At 43.7% G+C, this 14,038-nt stretch overlaps 1 protein-coding gene across 5 annotated transcripts; it reads left to right on the plus strand.

Moving 5' to 3' along the window:
• The first annotated feature begins 712 nt into the window (after positions 1–712).
• Positions 713–11,944, plus strand: LOC307010020 (E3 SUMO-protein ligase KIAA1586-like). 5 transcript variants are annotated; one of them, XM_079634343.1, is made up of 5 exons: positions 713–1,899; positions 2,494–2,549; positions 2,656–3,149; positions 4,260–4,367; positions 9,896–11,944. In XM_079634343.1, exons 2-5 carry the CDS (start codon positions 2,497–2,499, stop codon positions 10,096–10,098), a joined length of 858 nt encoding a protein of 285 aa, XP_079490469.1. In that variant the 5' UTR covers positions 713–1,899; positions 2,494–2,496; the 3' UTR covers positions 10,099–11,944. The 5 variants fall into 5 exon arrangements, with proteins under 5 accessions (XP_079490469.1, XP_079490466.1, XP_079490467.1 ...); XM_079634340.1 differs by having other exon boundaries at positions 9,896–11,931; XM_079634341.1 differs by lacking the exon at positions 2,656–3,149 and having other exon boundaries at positions 9,896–11,931.
• Positions 11,945–14,038: the final 2,094 nt, after the last annotated feature.

Here is a 14,038-nt window from a genome sequence, read left to right on the forward strand (position 1 = left end):
TACGCAGACACAAGTGGTTCTCTTGCCACTGGTTTAATGGAAGACTTTTCTCCAAATCCACCGTGAAAACTAAACAGTATAAACAACAAAATACAGAAATTACATAAAGCTTGACACAAAGCGAAACCATGCGCAAAAGCACGTGCAACAGATGTAATGGCATTTTACTGACACAAAATACAGACAAATAAAACAAAATACCTCGTTGGCTGCATGCTGCGAGAAAGGGAAATAGTCTTCGAATCTCCTTACAAACATTCAAGTCCTTTGTGACAAAAATAACTCTTTATTCATTCTTTATCTGAGCATACTTGTCTGTGCTCGCCGCTTGCTTGCATGAACTATAACTCTCATGTGAAGTTCGCATTTGCGCATAAACTTGAACCAATCCTTCAAAATAAAGGTACTCCAAATAATAATAAAATAAATAATGTATAAATAACAAACAACTTAAATTCTAAATTATGAAAGTGATTATAGAAAAAATAAACAAATTATATCTCAATTATATCAACAATATAATGGCAGCATTTACAACCACCAATACATAATTAAAATGTAAGTACTCTGAAAAAGAGAGTATACAAATCGAGTGTCTGTAGTCCTCTCAGGGCTGCAATAAACACAGCTACCTATTACATTCACTCCCACCCCCTCCCTTCTGGGCTCCTTCCAAAGACACGCCCCCAAAGTCAAGTCAAGTCAAGTCACCTTTATTTATATAGCGCTTTTTACAATACAGATTGTATCAAAGCAGCTTCACAGTGATAACATGAAAATAATACAAAAAACAATTTCATCATCGTCCACCTTTAAGGCAGATCTATAATATTGTTGAATATTAAATGTCCCCAACTAAGCAAGCCAGAAGGTAAGGCAACAGCGGCAAGGAACCAAAACTCCATCAGGTGACAGAATGGAGAAAAAAACCTTGGGAGAACCCAGGCTCAGTCGGGGGCCAGTTCTCCTCTGGCCAATGAGTGAACAGTGTATGAAGTTCAGAATGAATCAGAGTATTTGTCCAGTTCCGGTTGGTTGAAGTCGGAGTGGAGAGGAGGAGAGACTGGTTGACACTTCAGGTCAGCGGTGTCGTCGTGTCCTGGTGCTGGTCCTTCATCAGATCTGGATACGGCCTGGTTCCGGTGGACAGCGGTAAACCTCAGGATAGACAGAGAGACTAATATTAGCGTAGACGCCATCCTTCTTATGATGTACCAAGTACATCAGGATTACGGGAAGTGTTCCCGGTCCCGGCTGTTCTAAACTATGCAGCCTAATTATATAAGTCTATAATTTGTTATGTGTATGCTAGGCCGAATAGATGTGTTTTTAGTCTAGATTTGAACTGACAGAGTGTGTCTGCTTCCCGGACAATGGTAGGAAGACTGTTCCAAAGTTTTGGTGCTAAGTAGGAAAAGGATCTACCGCCAGCAGTCGATTTTGATATTCTAGGTATTATTAACTGGCCGGAATTTTGAGATCGCAGTAAAGGTGAAGGACTATAATGCGTTAAGAGCTCGCTCAAGTACTGCGGAGCTAAACCCAGTGGTGTAGTCGGGGCCATACGCACGTATACTCCGTATGCTTACTTTTTCCCCAGGGCTGTTTGCGTATTACAACTTCTGAGGATCAATATTAGCGTATACCCTCCGTATACTCACTTGTTTTGCTGATTAAGACGTCCCTAATCTACTCCTGTTTTAGCGTCCCCTTTAACTGTATCCCAAGTGTTTTTTTTTAACTTGCGAACGTTTGTTGTAATTGGTGCATTTTTGTTTGAATTCTGTCGTTCCCCGCCCCCGACGACGCCGTTATCGAGCATCATTCGCAGGATGCCAGCGAGAGAGCACAGTGTTCATCGATTGACGACGGAAGATGGTTTCACGTTGAGGCAGTCAGGTAATAAACGTATTTGAATTTAGTTTAATTACAGCTACCGGTAATTACAGTCTGTTATGCCGTTGCTGATTTATGATGCCTTTGCCTCATCATGATTTCGTATATGGCAGAAATATAACGTTATTCAAGCAGCACAGGATTTTTGAAGTTATAAACATTTCAACTTGATAAAGAAGCATATACATGAATCAGAAATTGATCAGAAATTATGTTTAAAGTAGCTAACAAGCCACAGACAGAAAGTCAAATACACAAAAAATACTAAAATTGCCATCATGATGAATATTTGCATAAAACAGTCTGTTAACGTTATGTGTTAAATAAATGCAGCATTTGGGATAAAATCAGAAGGCTGCTTTGGGATTTGTGCATCTGCTACTGACTGTCATTTAATGTTTATCCAACAACAAAATTAAATTAAAATTGTAATGACACATTACGAGGTTATCCCACTGCAAATACCTTTTAAAAAGCAAACATTTGTGATGTGTTATCTTATGTCTTATGACAAAGTAAAGACTTGGGTAGATTATGCGACCCATGTTAGTTTAATGATGCATAATTCAAGTCTATCTCTGTCTCTATCTCATCTAGAAAATGGTTGGAAGAGGAGAGAAAAGGAAAGTCAGTCTAACTGACTATTTTGGAAGGTAGGCCAACTAAAGGAAATTTCATAGTGTCCCACTTGTAAGGGTAAATGTTGGCTTTTGACCTGTCAGCCAACAGCAAAGGTAATGATTACTTTTTTACTTTTAGTATGCAGAGTAAGAGAAGCCATGTAGGCCAGTTCTACTCAAAAACCAGCACAAACCCAAGTCAGACCAGCACAGCCCAGACCTCCAGCACAGGCCATTATCAGACCAGCACAGGTCCAAGTCAGACCAGCACAGACCAGACCTCCAGCACAGGCCCAAGTCAGACCAGCACAGACCAGACCTCCAGCACAGGCCCAAGTCAGACCAGCACAGCCCAGACCTCCAGCACAGGCCATTATCAGACTTGCACAGCCCAGACCTCCAGCACAGGCCCAAGTCAGACCAGCACAGACCAGACCTCCAGCACAGGCCCAAGTCAGACCAGCACAGCCCAGACCTCCAGCACAGGCCATTATCAGACCTGCACAGCCCAGACCTCCAGCACAGGCCCAAGTCAGACCAGCACAGACCAGACCTCCAGCACAGGCCCAAGTCAGACCAGCACAGCCCAGACCTCCAGCACAGGCCATTATCAGACCAGCACAGACAGCTCAGGTCTTTCCAAAGTCATAATAGGAAAATGCTTACTATAGTGATTTAATATTTAGTAGAGTAGAAAGTAGGTTAGTATTATGTGTCACTCAGTTGTAGTCTTTTGTTTGCTCATAATTTGATGGGCATCTCACAATGTGGCTGGATTTATAACCTGCTCAAGACTAGTAGTTCACTATTAGGATTAGTTCACTTTCAGAGACTAATATGTCATTTTTGTAAAACACATAATTGCAATTGTTAAAGGGATAGTTCACCCAAAAATAAAAATCCTATCATTAATTATTCACACTAATATTATTCCAAACCCACAAGACTTTTGTTGATTTTCACAACACAATTTAAAATATTTTGCATTAAAGGTTGTATCAGCGATTTCTAGCCTAAAACATAAAGTGTCAATTTCAGCTGACCTTTCTGCACGATCCGCTCGCTGCCTGCCCTATAAATTGTCTGTGAAAAAAACGCGTCTCTCTGGTCAGCCTAGGGTCCGAGATATGCCAAAAAAACAATCGGCACTACCAACCTTTCCACACATAAACAAATAGTGTTCCAACCAATCAGCGTCAGGGGTTTGGTGTTGTGGACTTTCCTACTGGTGCTGGGATGTGAGGGAGGTGGAGCGAAAGTCCACAACACTAAACCCCGGACGCTGATTGGTTGGAACACTGTTTGTTTACGTGTGGAAAGGATGGTAGTGCCGATTGTTTTTTTGGCATATCTCGGACCCTAGGCTGACCAGAGAGACGCGTTTTTTTCACAGACAATTTATAGGGCAGGCAGCGAGCGGATCGTGAAGAAAGGTCAGCTGAAATTGACACTTTATGTTTTAGGCTAGAAATCGCTGATACAACCTTTAAAAGGTGTACACTGTATTGTCCATTACTTTCAGATGATTCAATCCAAAATATATTCATTAGTGTTTTGAACCTTACAGAGAGCCTTACAGGTTTGGAATGACATGAGAAGGAGGAAATAATGGCAGGATTTTCATTTTTAAGTGAACTATCACTTTAACATTAGTCTGTTATTTATGAAATTATAAAGCACATCAGTCTTATAGGGTAGGCTTTACATTAAAATTGTGTGCAATGAAATCATGTTTTTGTTTAGGTCCTGGCATACCATGTACTGAAGATTGGCCGGACATTTGGAGTAAAAGCCAATGGGAAGCTTTTAAATCAAAGAACCCTTGGTTGGGGTGCAAGAATAAGAGGCTTGGTATGTGATTGTTCAATCTGACTTTAATTCATATGAGCTTTTACTTTTTTCACAATTTGTAAAATAAAAGCAGAGACTATTGTTCAAGTTAAATTAATATTAAAATGACTATAGCATAACATATATAACATGGAGTTTTTTAAGGCCTATGTTTGTTTGTTTTTCTTATTCTTTTAAAGATTTAATGTGAGGAAATAACAGGAGGATGCAAGATGCAAGTAAAACTCAGTTTATTATAATGTGGTCAGATGTAAAGACACAGGTCGGGGACAAACACTCAGGTGGCAAACGAAGCAGGGACGAGATGGCGATCCGGTGGTGGTGCGGTGATCAGCGTGCTCGAGTGAAACCCAGGAACCGTGGAACATCCAGACGACACGAAGAACTGACGAAATCCAGATGAAGAACTTTACAGACAAGGCACGAGAACAGGACACACACCGAGGAACAACCACAACGATCTGACAACATGAGAGGGAAATTACTGGGCATATAAAGGGAACTGGAATTAATGACAGCTGGTGACACTAATCAACACAACGAGTAACCACACCCACACAATTACACTCACTCAGACACATCAGCATGAGACAGCCGATTCATGAACCGTGACAGTACCCCTCCCCCTAGGAACGCCTCCTGGCGTTCCCAGACAACCTTACCTGTCGATTGTAATCATCGATAAGGGAGTGATCCAGAATGTCTCTAGCAGGTACCCAACTTCTCTCCTCCGGACCGTAACCCTCCCAGTCCACCAAGTACTGAAATCCACGTCCCCTCCGTCTCGAGTCCAGAATGCGGTTTACCAAATACTTGGGTTCCCCATCTACGAGTCGCGGCGGGGGGGGAACTGGGGCAGGCGGATTAATGTGAGAATAAAACACGGGCTTGACTTTAGACACATGGAAGGCGGGGTGAATTCTCCTGTACGCAGGAGGGAGTTTGAGTCGGACTGTCACCGGACTAATAATTTTGGTGACAGGAAACGGGCCAATGAATTTGGGAGCTAACTTGTTAGACACGGAGCGGAGTGGAATATTCTTGGTAGAAAGCCACACTTTTTGACCCACGACGTAAACGGGAGGCTTTGACCGGTGGCGATCGGCCTTGGCCTTCATGCGCCCCCCCGCTTGGAGTAGAGTCTCACGGGCTCTAGTCCAAGTACGGCGGCACCTCTGGACGAATGCGTGAGCGGAGGGGACCGCGACCTCGGATTCCAGACTCGGAAAAATTGGTGGCTGGTAACCTAAACTACACTTAAATGGCGAGAGGCCCGTGGATGACACTGGTAACGAATTGTGGGCGTACTCCACCATAGAAAGTTGTTGGCTCCAGGACGACGGATTCTTGGCAACCAAACATCGCAACATTCTCTCGAGGTCCTGATTGGCTCGTTCAGACTGGCCATTACTCTGGGGATGATAGCCCGAGGACAGACTGACCGTGGCCCCCAGTAACTTACAAAATTCTTGCCAAAATTTGGATACGAATTGGGAACCCCTGTCAGAGACCACGTCCATCGGGAGGCCATGTAACCGAAAGACGTGATCTATGACTGTGACCGCTGTCTCCTTGGCTGAAGGTAATTTGGGCAAGGGGATGAAATGTGCCGCCTTCGAGAACCGGTCCACTACGGTTAAAACAACCGTCATGCCATTGGAGGGCGGGAGGGCGGTGACAAAATCTAGAGCGATATGGGACCAGGGTCTCGAAGGGACAGGCAGCGGTCGAAGTAACCCGTCTGGGGGTTGGTTAGATGTCTTACCAGTGGCACAGACTGAGCAAGCCAAAACAAAATCGTGAATGTCGCGAGCCATCAATGGCCACCAGAATCGTTGCTTAACTAGAAAACTGGTGCGAGTCACTCCTGGATGACAAGCCACGTTGGAGCAATGACCCCATCGAATAACGTCGGACCGTAACCCCTCCGGAACAAACAAACGACTCGGTGGGCAACCAGGCGGAGGCGTTACCCCTTCTAAGGCTGTCTTGACCTTCGATTCGACCTCCCATACCAGAGTGGAGATGACAACTTTCTCAGGTAAAATACACTCGGGAGTCACCGGGCGTTCGGATGGATCAAAAATACGAGATAAAGAGTCGGGTTTGATGTTTTTGGACCCCGGGCGGTACGAGAGAACAAAATCAAAACGTCCGAAAAAAAGAGCCCACCGAGCCTGCCTGGAGTTGAGTCTTTTAGCAGATCTGATGTATTCAAGATTCTTATGATCAGTCCAAACGATAAAGGGTACCCCCGAACCCTCTAACCAATGACGCCACTCCTCCAACGCTAACTTAACTGCCAACAACTCTCTGTTACCAATGTCATAATTATGTTCGGCAGGCGATAGTCGATGAGAAAAAAACGCGCAGGGATGCATCTTGTCGTCTGAGGAAGCGCGTTGTGAAAGCACTGCTCCTACTCCCACCTCTGATGCGTCGACCTCCACCACGAACTGACGTTTGGGATCAGGGGTGACAAGAATGGGAGCCGAAACAAAGCGACTTTTGAGGTTGGTGAACACTGCCTCGTAGTGTTCGACCACCTGAACGTCGTTCGGGGGGAGGTCAAGGCAGTCAGAGGTGCGACTAGTTGGCTGAAATTGCGAATGAAACGCCGATAAAAATTGGCGAACCCCAGAAACCGCTGTAGGGCCTTACGGGAATCTGGACTTGGCCAATCTACCACAGCCTTAACCTTGTCAGGATCCATGCGCACTCCCTCAGAGGAGATGATGTACCCTAGGAAGGGAACAGACTGTGCATGAAACGCGCATTTCTCCGCCTTGACGAAAAGCCCATTCTCTAACAGTCTCTGGAGCACTCGTCTGACGTGTTGAACGTGTTCCTGGAGAGACGAAGAAAAAATCAATATATCATCCAGGTAAACATATATGAATTGATCTACCATGTCTCTCAACACTTCATTCACGAGTGCCTGGAAAACCGCTGGGCTGTTGGAAAGCCCGAAAGGCATAACCAAATATTCAAAGTGCCCCCTAGGGGTATTAAAAGCGGTTTTCCATTCATCCCCCTTCCTGATGCGAACCAAATGATATGCATTACGTAAGTCCAGTTTCGTGAAAATGGATGCTCGCTGCAACCTCTCGAAAGCTGAAGACATCAACGGCAAAGGATAAGAATTCTTTACCGTGATGTTGTTCAGCTCTCGGTAATCAATGCAAGGTCGCAGAGAACCATCCTTCTTCCCAACGAAAAAGAACCCCGCCCCCGCAGGAGAAGAGGAAGGCTGGATGAACCCAGAGGCCAGAGAATCAGAAATATATTTCTCCATGGCCTCCCTCTCAGGAACAGAAAGAGAGTAAAGTTTGCCCTTAGGCGGAGATTTACCTGGCAGTAGATCTATTGCACAGTCATAGGAACGATGCGGAGGGAGAGAAGCAGCCCGAGACTTACTGAACACCTCCTTCTGGTCGAGATACTCCGCGGGCACGTTAGACAAATCCGCTGCCTCACTCTGAAACACAGAACCAGACACAGAGGGACAGGCAGACACTAAACAGGACTCATGACAGTGGTTACTCCATGTGGAAACAGTGTTGGTGCACCAGTCGACACGGGGGTTGTGTCTGGAAAGCCACGGGTGTCCCAAAACCACTGGTGCAAGTGGTGAGTCCATGAGTAAGAATGAGATGAGTTCTGTGTGATTGCCAGAAGTGATGAGGGTGATGTCTTCAGTGGAATGTGTAATCCGGGGAAGTTCTTGACCATTGAGTGCGTTGACGGTAATCTGGTGCGAGAGAGGAGTGACGGGGATCTGAAGCTTAAGTGCAAGTTTGAAGTCCATGAAATTACCCTCCGCTCCCGAATCCAGTAGTGCGTTGGTGCAGTGCGTCGACATTCGCCATCTCAGTCTTACCGGGAGGAGGGTCGATGATGGTGATGAGGTCTTCTCGGCGGAGATCCCACCCGATAGTAGCCTCATACTTACTACCGGGCTTGCTCTTTTACTGGGCAGGAGTGGATGAAGTGGCCCGCCCGGCCACAGTATAGACAGAGTCCTTGGGATCTCCGCCTTTCCCTCTCCTCCCGGGAAAGCCGAGCTCTCCCCACCTGCATGGGCTCGTGGTCGAATGCGGGGCTGACCGCGCTCGCACCACCGGGCTGGTGGGCCTCCGTGCTGGACTGTGGACGGCTGGGGCGCGTCAATCTGGTCACACGGTTCAGTCGAGTGTCTACTCTCAGAGCAAGTTCCACCAGTCCGTTCAGCGTCTCCGGTAAGTCCATCACATAAATCTCCTTTTGAACGCGGTCAGCCAGCCCATGCAGGAACATATCCCACTGCGCCTCCTCGTTCCAACGGCACTCTGCGGCCAGGGTGCGGAACCGAATGGAAAAGTCCGCCACCGAGCCTTCTCCCTGTCGCAGTTCGGCGAGTAATCTGGCCGCCTCCTTACCCGCCACTGCACGATCGAAAACTCTCTTCATTTCTTCGGAGAGTGCCTGGAACGAGGTGCAGCAGTTGTCTCCGTTCTCCCACACCGCCGTTCCCCAAAGCGCTGCTCTCCCTGACAGCAGGGTTAATACAAATGCCACCTTAGCCTGTTCGCTCTGGAAAGTGCGTGGCTGTAAGGCAAAATGCATGGAACACCTCGTGAGGAACGCTCTGCAAAATTCAGGATCACCGGAATATCCCTCTGGTGTGGGTAGGCGTGGCTCTGGTCTCTCTGCTGCTGCAGGCGCTGGTGGTGGGGGAACGGGCGGCGTGGGGGGCGCAGTGGGAGTCCGTAGAAGTTGTACCTGTTGGGTGAGCTCGGACACCTGCTTCATGAGTGCTTGCACCGCTCGACCTGTGCCCGAGATGCTCTCCTCTTGTTGGTCCATACGTGAGATGCTGTGAGCAATGAAGTCGTTGAGCTGGGACGTGCTTGCTGCATCCATGGTCTGGTCAGATCGTTCTGTGAGGAAATAACAGGAGGATGCAAGATGCAAGTAAAACTCAGTTTATTATAATGTGGTCAGATGTAAAGACACAGGTCGGGGACAAACACTCAGGTGGCAAACGAAGCAGGGACGAGATGGCGATCCGGTGGTGGTGCGGTGATCAGCGTGCTCGAGTGAAACCCAGGAACCGTGGAACATCCAGACGACACGAAGAACTGACGAAATCCAGATGAAGAACTTTACAGACAAGGCACGAGAACAGGACACACACCGAGGAACAACCACAACGATCTGACAACATGAGAGGGAAATTACTGGGCATATAAAGGGAACTGGAATTAATGACAGCTGGTGACACTAATCAACACAACGAGTAACCACACCCACACAATTACACTCACTCAGACACATCAGCATGAGACAGCCGATTCATGAACCGTGACATTTTATAAACATTTTATGCTAACAACATGAAATTCTTGACCTAGCTGTCTTTGAATGAAGCATGGTTTATGGCATTTGTGGTAATAAATTAAAAAAATGCAGCTAAAATCTAAAATAAACAAATGACAACTGAAATTAATGGCATACAACTAATTCCATTTTTACTTTCTTAATAACAGGATGCCTGGTCTGCTGTAATGCAGGATCAACAGGGGTCTTTAAAGAACAAGGTGTCCAGATTTCCATGGAGTGGTCTACATTTCAAATTCAAGGTTCTATCAATGAAAACAGGGACACTGTTTTATGTTCATTAAGGAACAAAATCAAAAGACATTATTGCTCAAAAGCACATGCTCATGCTGAAAATATAGAAAACTTTTAAAAAAAAAGATGTGCTGGGAAAAAATGTGGACACAATGAACTTGTCGTTACTAAAAGAGACTTACTCAGTGTTCAGAACTGCATATTACCTAGCCAAAAATAATCGTCCCTTCACAGATCACGAAACGCTCGTAGAACTCCAGCAGCTAAATGGAGTCAAAATGGGACACATTCTGCACTCTCGTTTCAGTGCCACCAACATTATTGAAAGCATTGCGAAAGAAATGCAGTGTTCAATTGTGAATAACATTATTAGATCCTCAAGCAAACTAGCTATACTAATAGATGAGGCTTCCACCTTGAGTAGAAGAACCACCTTGATTGTTAACATCAAAACCTCTGTGCTAGGTGAACCGCCAGAGTTCATATTTCTTGATCTAGTGGAACTTAAGGACCAGACATTTGAAGGAATAACTGATGCTTGTGAGTTGCCTAACAAAAGCAGGATTCACAGAGGAGTGGCTAAAACAAAACTGGGTATCTTTTGTCTCAGATGGTGCTAGTATAATGTTAGGAAAACACTCTGGTGTGTCAACTAAATTGAAAATGAGATTTCCAAACCTGCTCACTTGGCACTGCATGAATCATAGGTTAGAACTGGCAGTTTCTGATGCTGTAGATAAAGTTACTGCTATAAATCACTTCAGAGTCTTTGTTGAAAAATTGCACAACATCTATAGCAAATCAAACAAAAACCAAAGAGAGCTTTTAGAATCAGCAGCTGAGGTTGGCTCTCAGGTTCTCAAAATTGGCAGAATCTTAGATGTTAGATGGGTTGCCAGCAGTTTTCGGACCGTTCGGGCTGTCTGGACCTCTTTTACTGCTCTTGCCAGACACTTTGAAAAGGCCTCCAATGATGACCAGAGGACCTGCACTGAGAGACAGACATACAGAGGCTTGTGTGACAGACTGAAGAGCCCAGAATTTCTCTGTGATCTTGGTTTGATGTATGATACCTTGCATGAACTGTCCATTGTCTCTGAGGAACTACAAGCTCAAACTATGACCCTACTCAGAGCAGATCTTCTTGTGAAAAGAGCAATCAGAGTTTTAACATCATTTAAAACTCAACCAGGAGAGAAACTATCAGCTGCCCTGGAAGCAAAGGATCATGGCACATTTAAAGATGTGCACTTGAAGTCAAACCCTAAGATGAAGTCCATTAACACTGAGGAATTCTTGCAAAGGCTAATTGACAGTCTACAGAAACGTCTTCCTTTTGAAGAAGACATTCTCAAAGATTTAAGTATTCTTGACACAAGCAGGTGGCCATCAGAGCCTAGCATTCGTTATGGTGAAGCAGAGATTTGTAGGCTTTGTGCACGTTTTAATGTGTGCCCTGACCAGGCCATTAAGGGAATGCGAGACTTAATTGAATCTCCCCAAACTGAAAGTCAGAATTTGAAACCCCTTAAGAACTGCATGCAGACTTTTCCTGTAAGTACTGCAGAATGTGAAAGAGGTTTCAGTCTGATGAATACCATCTTGACCAACAAGAGGTCTTTGCTTCTTGTTTCACATGTTTCAAATTTAATGATGATCAACCTGAATGGCCCACCAATTTCACTGTTCAACCCAGAGAAATATGTTAATTCCTGGGCAAGACATCATCGCACTGCAAATGACCCTCAGTCACGTCAATGTAAATCTGTAAATATAACAAAAAATAGTAAATCTGTTTGGAACGTACTGTAAAAAAATGCATAATAGATAAATGTAAATAAAAAAAACGCCAGATTGTAAATGTAGTTTTAAATGTATATATTCCTAATTAACAAAAAAAACAATGACTTGTAAATTGATATAAATGTATATGAATTGATATATACCTAATAAACCAAATAAACAATGACTTCTGACATGTTTTTGCCTTTAATTATTTTTTTCTCTGGGGGGGTGTAGTAAACCACTTTTTTTTAGGACTACACCACTGGCTAAACCATTTAGTGCTTTGTAAGTGATCAGCAATATTTTAACATTTATACGATGTTTAATAGGCAGCCAATGCAGTGTTGACAGAACGGGGCTAATATGGTCATACTTCCTAGTTCTACCAGAAAGACTCGGGAGATAAATTGATATAACAGCGTATATTTATTAACAGCCCAGCAAGCATGAATTTATAAAGTTCTTTGGCGTAGGCCCCGTCCTTAGAGAGCAATGCGAGGGTAGCGGAATCTGCATATCCTGCCTGAAGACGAAGGCAGGGGCGCAGCGGACCCCCCTGGAGGTTAAGGAAGGGACCATCCTGGTGGTGGTTGGGAGGATGAGGGGGAAGGTACCATCTTGGTGGTGGTTATGGAGGTAATGGAGGCAAATATTTTTAATCAAACCTTAGTCAACAATGAGATACCAAGAATTTGGAAATCGGCATATGTAGTCCCTCTTTTAAAAGGAGGAGATTCCTCGTGTTTGGACAATTATAGACCAATTTCCAAATTACCGATTTTTGCTAAAGTTTTAGAAACATTGGTTGGTGATCAGTTAAAAGAATATTTGGTTGCCAATCATATTTTGTCTGATGTACAGTCTGGGTTTCGAAAGCAGCATAGTACTTCTACTGCTGCAATGAAGGTCATTAATGACATTACTGAGGCAATGGATTGCAAGAACACTTGTGTAGCCCTTTTCATAGATTTAGCCAAAGCATTTGATACAGTGGACCATTGCATTTTACTGGAAAAGCTACGAAATATTGGTTTTTCTGATTATACTGTTGATTGGTTTACTAATTATTTGGCAGATAGAACTCAGTGTGTTTATTTTGACAATTCCGAATCAGCAACTGTGAGTGTATCGTGTGGTGTACCGCAAGGATCAGTCTTGGGTCCAATTTTATTTTCTATTTATATTAATAAATTGGGTGATGACATTTCTCAGGCTCATTTCTATTTTTATGCTGACGATACCGTTATTTATAGTAAGGCTGCGACTTTACACCAAGCTTTTTCTTATTTACAATCTGCTTTTAATCATGTTCAGATCCAACTTTATCAGCTTAAACTAGTTTTGAATGTTGAGAAAACTAAGATTATGATTTACTCAAAATTTAAGAAGTGCTTGGACAGTCTTCCAAATATTTTTACTATACATGGTGAGCGGATCGAACAAGTCAAATTGTACAAATATTTGGGTTTATTAATCGACGATCAGCTTTCTTTTAAGTTGCACATTGATAAACTGGTACAAAAGCTCAAATTAAAAATAGGATTTTATTTTAGAAATAAAGCCTGTTTTTCTTGGAAAACCAGGAGGAGATTGGTTGCTACCACCTTTCTCACTGCACTTGATTATGGTGATTTACTTTATAGAAATGCGCCTGATCGATGTTTGTCTTTGTTGGATACTGTCTACCATAATGCATTAAGATTTGTGACTGGATGTAAGGCATCAGTACATCATTGTACCTTGTACAAAATGACAAACTGGCCCTCATTGTCAGTAAGGAGACATATACATTGGCTTATTTTTATTTATAAGTCTATATTGGATATGCTTCCGTCTTATCTTTGCTCCTATATGTCACGTAATATCAGTTCTTATAATTTGCGCTCTGGTAATTTGTACTTGTTAACTGTACCTAAGGTTCGTACAGAGCTTGGTAAGAAGGCTTTTAGTTATGCAGCCCCAAACACCTGGAACACATTACAGACTGATTTGCAATTGCGAACTCTGATTTCATTTGGTGAATTTAAACATTGTATGAAAGTGTTAGAAATAGATGCCATAAATTGTTGTCACTGTTTTTAAAATACCTAAATCACTTTATACCTATGGTAGGTATAAATTGTATTTTTTAAGTAGTCTGATGTTGATGTGGTTTGTGTATGTATCTTGAGGATCTTGTTAAAATGTTTCTTGTTGTTGTATATGCTTGGTGATCATATTTATGCGTTGTTAGTATGCTGCCATTTTGGCCAGGTCTCTCTTGCAAAAGAGGT

The sequence above is a fragment of the Phoxinus phoxinus genome (assembly GCF_949152265.1).
Source record: "Phoxinus phoxinus genome assembly, chromosome: 14".
Lineage (NCBI taxonomy): Eukaryota > Metazoa > Chordata > Actinopteri > Cypriniformes > Leuciscidae > Phoxinus > Phoxinus phoxinus.

What these genes read in the sequence shown, in the direction of transcription:
- LOC307010020 (XM_079634340.1), top strand. Translation starts at nt 10,515, where the DNA reads ATGCTTGTGAGTTGCCTAACAAAAGCAGGATTCACAGAGGAGTGGCTA.